Raw genomic sequence first — 12,225 nt, forward strand, 5'->3', positions numbered from 1 at the left:
GATTGTGTAGACCTAGTGAGGTTAGAGCTTCAGGGTTTGGGACAATTTTGCCTACGGGAGAGCTGGTGGTGTCTAGGAGATGGGTTAGGGCACTTCCAGTGTTAGTTGATGGTAGAGAGTTGTCAGTGGACTTGATTGAGTTGAGTATGGAGGACTTTGACATGATCTTAGGTATGGATTGGCTTATTAGATATGGAGCTACCATTGACTGTAGAAAGAAAATGGTGACTTTTGAGCCAGAGGGTGAGGATCCCTTTGTTTTTGTGGGAGCGATGTGTGGACCCCGAGTACCCAGGATTTCTGCGTTGAGAGCCAGAGATTTACTACAGGGTGGATGTATAGGCTTCTTGGCTAGTGTGGTGGATACCACCAAGGTTTCACCAGTTGGACCGGAGGAGACCAGATTGGTTTGTGAGTTCTTGGATGTGTTCCCTGAGGATTTGCCTGGGTTGCCGCCGCGTAGGGAGATTGAGTTTGTTATTGAGTTGGCACCGGGGACAGAGCCAGTGTCGAGGGCACCATACAAGATGGCACCAGCGGAATTGAAAGAGTTAAAGATACAACTGTAGGAACTTCTGGATATAGGGTTCATCAGACCTAGCTATTCGCCATGGGGTGCTCCAGTTTTATTTGTTAAGAAGAAGGATGGGACCCTGAGAATGTGTATTGACTATCGGGAATTGAATAAGTTAACTATTAAGAATAAGTATCCCCTACCGAGGATTGATGACTTGTTCGATCAGTTGCAGGGTAAGATGGTGTTCTCAAAGATTGATCTTCGATCTGGTTATCACCAGCTGAGGATCAAGGATGAGGACATACCTAAGACAGCTTTTCGGACGCGTTATGGGCACTATGAGTTCTTGGTCATGTCTTTTGGTTTGACCAATGCCCCAGCAGCCTTTATGGATTTAATGAACAGGGTATTCAAAGATTTTCTAGATCAGTTTGTTATAGTCTTCATCGATGACATCCTGGTGTACTCCAGTTCAGAGGCAAAGCACGAGTTTCATCTTCGATTGGTTCTTCAGAGGTTGAGGGAGCATCAGTTATATGCTAAGTTTAAGAAGTGCGAGTTTTGGTTACCTGAAGTGACATTCCTTGGACACATTGTAGGTGCAGATGGGATTAAGGTAGATCCGTCTAAGATAGAGGCAGTTAGGGATTGGCCGAGGCCAAGGAACGCCTCAGAGGTGCGGAGTTTTCTTGGTTTGGCAGGCTACTACAGGCGATTTGTAGAGGGTTTCTCGAAGATAGCGGTATCGATGACAGAATTGACAAGAAAGAATCTAAAGTTCATTTGGTCAGACAAGTGTGAGGGTAGTTTCCAGGAGTTGAAGCGACGACTTATTACAGCGCCAGTGTTGAGTTTGCCTTCGGGAGAAGGGAAGTTTGTGGTATACTGTGATGCGTCAAGGTTGGGTTTAGGCTGTGTGCTGATGCAGAATGAGAAGGTGATAGCTTATGCATCACGACAGCTGAAGGAGTATGAGCAGCGGTATCCTACTCATGACCTAGAGCTGGCAGCAGTGGTCTTTGCACTGAAGATTTGGCGGCATTACCTATATGGGGAGAAGTGCGAGGTGTACACTGACCATAAAAGCTTGAAATATTTCTTTACACAGAAGGACCTGAATATGAGACAGAGACGTTGGCTAGAGCTGGTGAAAGATTATGATTGTGATATTCTTTACCATCCAGGAAAAGCCAATGTGGTGGCTGATGCATTGAGCCGTAGAGGTCCAGGTCAGTTGTACAGCTCTGTTCAGATCTCAAGGGAGTTAGCAGATGAGATGGTTAGAGCGGGAATAGAATTGGTTGTGGGCCGATTGGCTAATATTACTCTACAGTCGACCCTGCTAGAGCGGATCAGAGAGGGGCAGTTGACAGACGCTCAGTTACAGAGGGTTAGAGAGGATGTCCTAGCAGGAACAGCCAAGGACTATTCTGTTTCAGAGATTGGTTTACTACGGTATCAGGGATGAGTTTGTGTTCCAGCTGACGAGGGGATCAGACGAGAGATACTAGATGAGTCTCATACGACGCCGTACTCGCTTCATCCGGGTACCACAAAGATGTATCAGGATCTACGGACTTTGTATTGGTGGCCCGGGATGAAGAGGGATGTGGTAGAGTACGTTGCTAGATGCTTAACCTGTCAACAGGTGAAAGCTGAGCATCAGCGACCAGCAGGGTTGCTTCAGCCTTTGGGTATTCCTGAGTGGAAATGGGAGGATATTACTATGGATTTCGTAGGAGGTCTACCCAGAACAGTGGGGTTTCATGACTCGATATGGGTGGTAGTGGATAGATATACCAAGTCAGCCCATTTCCTTCCAGTGAGGTCAACTTATACTGTGGATCAGTACGCTGAGTTGTACGTGAAAGAGATCGTACGTCTCCATGGGGTTCCTAAGTCTATTGTGTCAGACCGGGATCCTATTTTCACTTCCAAGTTTTGGGGAGGTTTGCAGAAGGCTTTAGGAACTCAGTTGAAGTTCAGTACAGCCTTTCATCCTCAGACTGATGGACATTCTGAGAGGACGATCCAGGTACTGGAGGATATGCTCAGAGCTTGTGTGATTGACTTTGAGGGTTCTTGGAGTAAGTACCTTCCGTTGATTGAGTTCTCGTACAATAATAGTTACCAGTCAACAATTGGAGTGGCTCCCTATGAAATGTTGTATGGGAGGAAGTGTAGATCGCCTATCCATTGGGACGAGATGGGTGAGAGAAGATACTTGGGACCGGACATGGTCCAGAAGACGAGTGAGGCCATAGAGAAGATCCAGGCTAGGATGCTCGCATCTCAAAGCAGGCAGAAAAGTTACGCTGATCCTAAGCGTAGGGATGTGGAGTTTCAGGTTGGTGATCACGTCTTCCTTCGAATTTCACCTCTGCGAGGGGTGAGGAGGTTTGGTAAGAAGGGCAAGTTGAGCCCTAGATTCATTGGACCATTCGAGATCCTGGAAAGGATTGGTCAGGTGGCTTACAGGATAGCCTTGCCGCCATCGTTGTCTGGAGTTCATGATGTGTTTCATGCCTCTATGCTTCGGAAGTATGTCTCAGATGTAACTCATGTATTGAGGCATGAAGATCTGGAATTACAGGCAGATTTGGCTTATGATGAGAGACCAGTTCAGATCTTGGACCGAAAAGATAAGGTGTTGCGAAACAAAACAATTCCTTTAGTTAAGGTGCTGTGGAGAAACAGTAAGGTCGAGGAGGCGACCTGGGAGCTTGAGACAGCTATGCGGGATCAGTATCCGGAGTTGTTCAGGTAAATTTCGAGGACGAAATTCTTATTAGGAGGGGATAGTTGTAACGACCCAAATTCACTAATAAGGCTTAAGGGCCTTGATTAGTATGCCGGGAGGGCATGATGGGAATTATGTGTGATTATTATGATTAAGACGTATGATTATGATTTTAAGCATGTTATATGACTATGTGAATTATATTATGTGATAATAATGATTTGTGAATTGTACTGTGTGGGTGCTGTGAAACAAACGTGATGCACGTGCCAAGACAGTCCTAGGAAACTAGATAAAGGTAACTGGTGGTTTGGTAACCTGTGTAACTATTAGTAACCTTAGAGAGTAACAAGCTTTAAGGGGAAAGTGGTAGAATTGCAAAACTGGTGAAAAGACAAGTGTACCCTTGAGGTTTAGTTGGAAAATGATATTTGGGGAGGGTTAAGAAGGTCTTTTGGCAGTGTTATAGAGTCTTTGGCTGAAAGGAAAAGATAGGTACGATTTTTTTATGCAAAGTATAACTGAAGTTAAGCTTTTGGAAGACTAGAAAGGGCAAGAAGGAAAGGGGGAATCAAGAACTTAGGAAGCAAGGTGGGAGAGGAGCTGAACTGAATTCTTTGAGGCTAAAGAAGGGCTTAAGGGTGTGGAATCAAGCTTATATCAAGGTTTATACTGAGGTAAGGGATTGATCTCTGTTTTGTTAAGTTTTGAATTTGGTTTTTGAAAGAATTGAGAAATAGCCATGGTTTTTCTTGTGTGGGATTCAGCTGGTTTGTTAAGGTGGAATTTAGCTCAAGCTTGAATTGGAGGAAGCTCAGGTCGAATTTCTGCTTAAGGTAAGGTCCCTGTATGTTTATTAGGTTTGTTTTGTTAAGGTTTAGGGAGTTTGAAGTGTGGGTTGTGCTTGAGTTCAAACAGTTCATAATTTCTCTGGTTGGAGTTGTCAAGTGGGAAATTCAAGAGTGAATTTTAGGATTGAAGGTGTGAGTGAGCTTGGGCATGATGTCTTTGGGTTGTTGTGAGGTTTGTTAGGGGTTTAGAGTTGGTTTTGGGGCTTAGGATAGAGTTTGGGATGATTTGGAATGAGTTAGGTTCGGGAAAAATGCGAAGGAAAACCCAGAAATCTGGGTCTGCGATGGTGTGCCACGACACAGCTTTTGCTTGCCGCGGCCTAGGGGTCTCTGGAGGTGGGTGCCGCGGCACAAGGCAAATTTCAGGGGGTGATATTTTGCAATTTTTGGTCTTTGCTCTGGGGGTTCGGGGGATGCCTCCGGGGTGTTGTTCTAAGGTTTTGGGGGTTCCGAGAGTGTGGATTAGGTACCGGGAAGGTAGTTTTGGATTGGTTAATGACAAAGAATATTATATTTATGTTGTGATTAGGAATTTGGAGAGGCTCGGGGTAGAGGACCGTGCTTGTGGCTACGTGGCATCGGAAACCAGTAAATTGAAAGGTAAGAACACTGCACCCGAAATATATGATTGTGATGGGACTAAGTGCTCCCGAGAATTGTTTGGTGTCATCGTTGGTATTATGCCAAGGGACACGTGTAAGCGGTCTAAGAGTACCGTTCATGAATTTAGCGCATGGGACGCGAATTGGCCACTGGGAGCCAGAAACGAAAAGATAACAGAGGGAGCAGCTTGAGAGCGCTAGCCCTGGTTATCATCGGTGCATTGTGTTATATGAGCTGATATGCTTTGTATATGAAATACTTGACCATTGATAAGCTTTGTATATGAAATACTTGACTATTGATATACTTGAAGTTTATGAGATGCCATAGGTGAGATTGACTTGACAGCTAAATGTGCATGTTCTATTATTGATATGTGTTCTTGCTGGGCCTTGGCTCACGGGTGCTACGTGGTGCAGGTAAAGGCAAGGGCAAGCTGGACCAGGCCTGAGGTGGAGAGCTCCGAAGTGAAATGTACATAGCCAGCCGTTCGATCACCATGATCGAGGAGTGTGTCAGGACAGAGATTACCTAACTGCTCATTTTGCCTTAGTATGGCTGTTAATGTATATAAACTTTGTAACTTCTGTAAATGGCTTTTAAACTGTCATTTTTGGGATCCCATGTACATAAACAATGTTTAGTAATGAAAATGTATCTTTTGAGACCAAAACGTTTTTAACCCTAGTTCCTCTACTAATTCAATATCACGTTTTTACTTTAATGGCTTGATTAGCGAGTCTGGCACTTTATAAACACACAGTGTAGCGGTCCTGGCTAACCAGGGCGTTACATTACCTGTTCATGAGCATATTGAGTTTTCTTGCTGAGCTTCGGCTCACGGGTGCTATGTGGTACAGGTAAAGGAAAAAGAAAGTTGAACCATCCTTGAGTTGGAGAGCTTAGGTGACGATGTGTACATATGTGGCTGCTCAACCACCACGGCCGAGGATTTAAAGTGGAACTAGGGTTAAACCCTATTTTGTCGCTTAGGTTGGTTGGTTGTAAATATTTTATTGTAAATAACCTTTAAAATATATTTTTGGTGAAACGTTGTATCTTTGACCAAAATTTTTAACCTTGAACTATTAATCATACTTAGTTACATGATTATGGTCAAATGACTCAGTTAGCGAGTTTAGCACTATTTAAAGCACAATGTAACGATCCCTAGGTAGTAGGGCGTTACATTGCCTACGCCTGCATGGAGCCTGACTTTGGGGGAAAATATTATACCCAAAATTCGGCACTGCAACATGGCGGCCTGGGAAGCGATGACGTGTCAAGGAAAAGTGGTAAGGCACAACAGTCGCCACCACTCTCTGTGAGGAGTGGCCCTTGCCACTCTTCCAACACTTAGCAAGAGGCGGGACTCGCAAGAGCTAACCTACTTCTCCCATGGCTATGCTGACACTAATCGTAAGAAGAGAAGGTCCTTAGCCAATCTCCCTAGCCGGTCACACTAGCCGAACTAATATACACCACAAGCCCCAGCTAAGTTGTCAGGAGCCCTAGCTTGTCGCCAGAGACGCTCGTCGATCGCTTGGGGTACTCGCCGCTTGCTAGTTGCCCTCCCCACCCGAGCCTTCTTTCTCACCAAAGTGCGCCTTCAACCTTTTTGGTGAGACAAATACCTGCCTTCATCTAAGTGTACCAAAAATTAGCCTGATCAGGAAACAAGTTGTCACTGTCAGTTCTTCCCATCTCCACGGCTATAAATAGTGCAAATCGAAATGTAACAATGGTAGATAAACAAGTCATTAACTGTTCATTTTCAGAGAGAGCTCCTACTTTCCATTACTGTAACTTATCCAAGAACAATATCAAACTTAGTGTACTTGTTCTTAAGGATTCAAAGTTCATCACAAATAATTAATACTGACTATAGTGGGCGTAAGTCATCTTTTTTGGGTCGAACCACTATAATTATTTATCTCTTTCATTTATTACCGCGTTTATTTCTCTTTTCTTTGGCTCATTGTTCATAACTGGGATTATGCTTTGGGATTTTACATACAAAACAACTATTTATTTATTTCTCTATGATGAAAAAAATGAGTCAACATAAGTAACAAGGTATATATAATAGTCCATACAAATAATCTCTTAATTTTTTATTTAATTAATAAAATATTAAAAAAAACCAAGAAACATAAATAATCTACTAAAACCATTGTAATAGATTATATATACTTGATCAAAATATATATATATACAAAAACAAATATGTTATTTTTAAGATTTCATAAAAAAACAAGAAAAGCACTAAACTAATGTTGAGTGTTCAAATCCTTGCATCCTCAATTCAAAAACATATCATTAGTTTTTTTTTTCGAATTTAATCATTAAAATTTTTAAAAAAAAGCATAAAAAATAATCTACCTAAAATTAAATAAATAAACTCGTATAATATGTTATTTTTTTTTTGGATTTATTAATAATAAATTAAAAAATATACAAATAATCTAACTAAAAAAATTAACCAAAAAATAGAAAAATTAATTATTTTCAAATTTAATCATTAAATTTTTTTTTAAAAAATACATTAAAAAATAGTGAGGGAACTAAGATTTTGTGAAACACATGTCACGTCTCTTCTTAGGGGAAACATAAAATCCTTTCATAGAAAATAAAAAAAAATCGCAATTAATATTACATATCTATTTTTTTTATTTTCTCTTTTATCATTTTCTCTCTTTTTTTACTTATAATTTTTATTCAATTTATCTCTTATTATTTTGTTTGCATAGTTTATTTACATTTTCTCCTTCTAAATAAATTTATTAATTTTTATTCAATAATTTGTTTCAAAAAATAAAATAAAAATTATTTTAAGAAAATTAGTAGCCAAACACCTCTTATATTTTAAAAACTACAAAATCTATCATACTCTATCATAAAACACCACTTCATGTTTTAGAAGAATATTTTAGCATCTTCAAAAAAAAAAAAAAGAGAATAGTTTAGCCAATAAAAATATTCTATTTATACTTTCTGTTTATTAAATACATAAAATAATTCTATTTTATCTTTTAGCTATTCCAAGTAAACAACAAAATAATATAAATAAAAATAATTGCTAAAGCGCATCCACACTATAAATAAGACAACACAACAAAAAGTATTATTTGTAAATAGGGCATTTCTACAATCCCTCGGTTGGATTTGAAGGTTTTAGTCCTTCATCAAATCTGAGCCGCCCGATTGTTGATGGACGGTAAGATTGACGTGCAATATTGACAATGTGTTAAAATACACATATACCTATTCATACCCCTTAGCAACTGGCTACGTGTTTCACTTACACATATACCCCTTGACAGACTACAAAAGGAGATCTGAAGAATGTAAAGGTGGCCTCAAATGACTCCGAAGACATGCTACCCGTTCAGGAGGAAGCAAAAATAGAGTTAGCTGAGGAACTATCCAAAATAAAGGTGGCAGAATCAAAAGATTTCACTAAGCCAGTAAAGTTAGAGAAAGATGAGCAAATACCGAACTTCAGACAATACAATGTTCAAAATAAGACGTTCCCATGCAAGCTCTCACAAAATGTGATGGTCTTCGATGCTCCCAAAGAAAAGGTCATTGTTCTGTTTCTATATACATAATACATGTGTTGGTTTGTCAAATATGTCTATATCTGGTTTCAACCATCTACCTTGGAGTGGCTTAACCTTTTAAAACTATCAGTAGACTGTTCCTCAACAGTTTTTCTTGTAATGTGCAAAAGAAGATGAGGTTTTGGAGAAAACAACTACTTCAAAAGAATCAGGCGTTGTTGACATAAACTCAGACGTAAAGGTTTGTCATGAAGCCATTTGTTTAGAAAATAATGGTTAGGATACTTGCTTTTACATTTTTTTCCCTTTTTAGAATTATGTTTTCAAAATTGATATCCTTGTATAGTTTTCCATTTCATGCCAACCGCAACGGTCACTTCAACGCCGATCCCGACGACGATGACGACGATAACAACAACTCCGGACCCCACTCAGGTGTGGGCTTTGATCTCATCTCGGGTCATCATCAAAACTCCGGCAATATGGCCTCACGCTGCCCCAAAGGCCGACCACCTGGCTCCAAGAACAAGCCAAAGCCATCGATGATCATCACACGGGAGAGCGCAAACACTCTCCGGGCCCCCATCTTGGAGGTCGGAAGTGGCTGCGACATCTTTGACTCCGCCGCCACCTATGCCCGGAAGCGGCAGCATGGGATTTGTGTCCTCAGCGGAAGCGGCACCGTCACCAACGTCACGTTTCGGCAGCCCGCCGCAGCTGGAGTCGTGGTGACCCTCCACAGAAGGTTCGAGATAATTTCCCTTTTGGGATCATTCTTGCCCCCGCCTGTGCCACCGAGCGCCACTAGCCTCACCGTATTCTTGGCCGGTGGACAAGGTCAGGTGGTCGGTGGGAATGTTGTTGGAACCCTAATTGCAGTCGGTCCGGCCATTATGATAGCTTCCTCTTTCACGAATGTGGCTTATGACTCATTTTTTGTTACGTTTTACTCATTTCATGATATGCAATATATCATTTTAATTACATAGCTACAGATAAATTTTTACGTAGCTAATATTGTAAACAAGTCTCAACTTCATACTAAAATGATCATACAACCCCCAACTCATCATTTTTTTGGATTGACATTTACAATTATACCCCTTACTTTATTCAATCACACAAACTACTTTAATTCAACCGATTATGGCAACCGGATACACCAAGTAAACAAAAAATTCTACTATTTTTAGAATTTGACACTTGATATAAAAATAGGACACACCATGAATGACTTAGTCCAGTGAGGGACCAAAGAAATTGCCTTGTAAATATATGTTAAATATGAAGAAGTCCAAAATAAAGACCAAATTTCGATATTTATGTACAACATTATTAATGGCAGCAACCTCATGTTTATTTGGAACTCAAATAGTACATAACTACCCAATAGAAGATGTGAATATTTTCAACATTTCTAGTTCAACATGTGTCTTGGTTGAAAAAGTGTCCCTGAACAATATGTTGAGCTGAAAGTGTCAAGCACTAGGGGAAATTTCAGAATAGCAAATAAAGCAATTGGAACAATCGCAAGCATAGAAATCAATAAAGGGACCCATTTTATCCCATGATCATAAGCTATTACAAACGCTAAACTAAAGGATATCATCATGGTTATCATTGAGAAAAAGAGTGATGTTAGTCCAATAATAAGCTTCAATGGCAACCTTATGAGAAAGTCATATTCTGTGTAGCGAGATATGAGGATCGATAAGAACATTACCATTGAAACTATTGAGTTCAATAGTGCCAATCCATCGGACAAGACAAAGATTAGAAATGAGGTACTTGCAAGATCATTTGGAGACCCTTTGTCATTGTTACCTCCTGGTAAACTAAATGCTGCTGCAAAAACTACAGTAGCAATTAGGGTTGCCACAAGCATACATGAATTTGCTGTATGTTTCATCCATGTCTCACCTTCTCTCAACAATCTCTTATGCTCCTTACAAAATAATTCTTCAGGGCATTCACCTTGCTTATTTTTGGCCTTCATATAAGAAGGTTGCACAATTTTTTTCACCTCCTGGTGCATAAGATAATGTGAATAATTAATATTTAAAATATATATGAGAGAGAATACTATGAATTAGCTAATAGCTAATGCAAAATACGTACTAGCTAGGATTAAACATTTGTCATTTTTTGATAGTCATATATATTACATATATTTCTCACACATCATTATTATTACCAAATTACATAATAATGAATGAAGAAATGTTGTCTTCCCAATAAATGAATCATGAGTGTATCTTAAAATTTCTATTAGATTATCATTGATATATTTTATACACTGCTACGGTATTTCTTTAAACCCAGTAATTAGGCCTGGAACACATGGTCCACTGTAATCCTACTTTAGTATACACATCCTACAGCTAGGCCTAGTTCCATCTTTGTGGTCTTATTTACTGGCATCGGGACAACTTCTTCTACCTTGGGGTCACCAGATAAGACTTAGGGGTCAAGGATATGCTATATATGGACCACTCCAAGGATTGTCTTTCAAGCACAATGCCTCTGAAAATGTGCCACAGACAATCTTAGTTTAGTCAGATCATTCTAGGGAAACGCCTCCTATCACCTCGGTAAGGTGTGTGATAGCTTCTTTTTGTCACCTTATTATGATGAACTACCTTACATAGACCTACCAGTAGCATCTAACCTAATATTCAATAGTGTGATGACATGTCACCACTTTTTGTAGTAGGGGCTCCAAGATCCCCTTTAACACACCGAAACGCCCATTTACCTACGGGTTGTAACTCCAATCAGTTAAAACTTATTATGACATCTGGTTAAAACCTTCAAATTCCAATTCAAAGTTTGATCTTCTTACACAATAAATTGTGCAACTCTTTTACACAATAAATCTTATGTTACAAAATAAGCTTACCTCTTGACCACCTACTATATATTAATGAAATATCAAACATTTATATTTTAAACAAAATATAACATCGAGAGCGAGCTCATTATCCAGATGGAGATTTGGTTAGCCATTTTTGTGGCGGTGCACTTCTATAGCATATAATATACAGTAACATTATATTAATGGCATAAGATAAATAGTTTAGGACAAAGAATTAAAATAAATTAGATGCACGTACCTCAAACCACAATAATTCTTTCTGCATTTGTAGAGCTGGTCCTGATACAGTGTTTAGTCGTTCCGGAGGGGGTAGCCTTGCAGCCAAATGCAATAGATTGTTGTTCTGATCATCATCATAGGTAGCAAGAAGATCTTTAATTGAGCCAATCTCATGAATGAGATTGTAAATGTTTGCGTGACGATATAAGACAGCAATATGAATTATACTTCTATTCTCCTTATCAACTTCCCATAACAAGTCAGGATAAGAACTGATAAGTGCTGCTAGAAACTCAAAATTTCCGCATTTTGTAGCATCGAACAGCAGCTCCGAAGGATAACTGATAAGGTCCATAACTTTGTCATCCCCATCATCCAAAGCATGCCCCCATAGACATTTAACAAGCTCTAGGGCTTTAGACTGCTTTAAGTTTCTTTCAAATCCAATGTTAAAACCTGACAATAATTCCGAGCAGAAACATATATATTAGAAGTTACACAGCATTTGTATTATATGCCTTAAAAATGTTCTTGTAACAAGTATGGGACATTAACTCCGAGCTGAAACATTAATACATGATTTGATGAGTTTGCTCCACCCAGTTGAACTTTGGTTATCGAAGGCTGACGGAGTTGAAGCCAAGAGATGCAAAGCTGTCTTATTATCCTTATCCCGGGCAACAGCTAGCGTGGGCTCATCTTGAAGCATTTCAATTGCTAAGTCTGAAAATTATAGTAGTTTTAAAATGACAACCACACATATAGGTAATTTTTTCATTCACTGAAAAAGTTTACAGTGAGGAAACTCAAGAAAAGAAAAACAAGAAAGTAAAGAAGGAAACGAATGAATCTGAAAA

The 12,225-nt window shown here is 39.6% G+C and overlaps 2 protein-coding genes across 3 annotated transcripts in view; one reads left to right on the top strand and one right to left on the bottom strand.

Annotated features, from left to right (window-relative positions):
- The first annotated feature begins 7,957 nt into the window (after nucleotides 1–7,957).
- LOC133800922 (AT-hook motif nuclear-localized protein 23-like) lies at nucleotides 7,958–9,365 on the top strand. The gene has a single exon (XM_062239034.1). The coding sequence runs from the start codon at nucleotides 8,547–8,549 to the stop codon at nucleotides 9,261–9,263; it is 717 nt and encodes a 238-aa protein (XP_062095018.1). The 5' UTR covers nucleotides 7,958–8,546; the 3' UTR covers nucleotides 9,264–9,365.
- Nucleotides 9,366–9,574: 209 nt separating this feature from the next.
- The window catches only part of LOC133800921 (ankyrin repeat-containing protein NPR4-like), a 39,554-nt gene continuing 36,903 nt past the window's right edge, over nucleotides 9,575–12,225 (bottom strand). Inside the window, exons 4-6 of one of the 2 annotated variants that reach the window (XM_062239033.1) lie at nucleotides 11,945–12,091; nucleotides 11,388–11,824; nucleotides 9,575–10,300 (exon numbers count right to left, since the gene is read on the bottom strand). In XM_062239033.1, the coding sequence (XP_062095017.1) occupies nucleotides 9,692–10,300; nucleotides 11,388–11,824; nucleotides 11,945–12,091 (1,193 nt within the window). In that variant the 3' untranslated portion in view covers nucleotides 9,575–9,691. Of the gene's footprint in view, nucleotides 10,301–11,387; nucleotides 11,825–11,923; nucleotides 12,092–12,225 lie in introns of both variants that reach the window. The other variant, XM_062239032.1, reaches the window with a different exon arrangement.

This window comes from Humulus lupulus, chromosome 9, assembly GCF_963169125.1.
Source record: "Humulus lupulus chromosome 9, drHumLupu1.1, whole genome shotgun sequence".
Classification (NCBI taxonomy): Eukaryota; Viridiplantae; Streptophyta; class Magnoliopsida; order Rosales; family Cannabaceae; genus Humulus; species Humulus lupulus.

Excerpts from the sequence above, each read along its gene's own strand:
- LOC133800922 (XM_062239034.1), top strand. The coding sequence starts at position 8,547 with ATGGTTAGGATACTTGCTTTTACATTTTTTTCCCTTTTTAGAATTATG.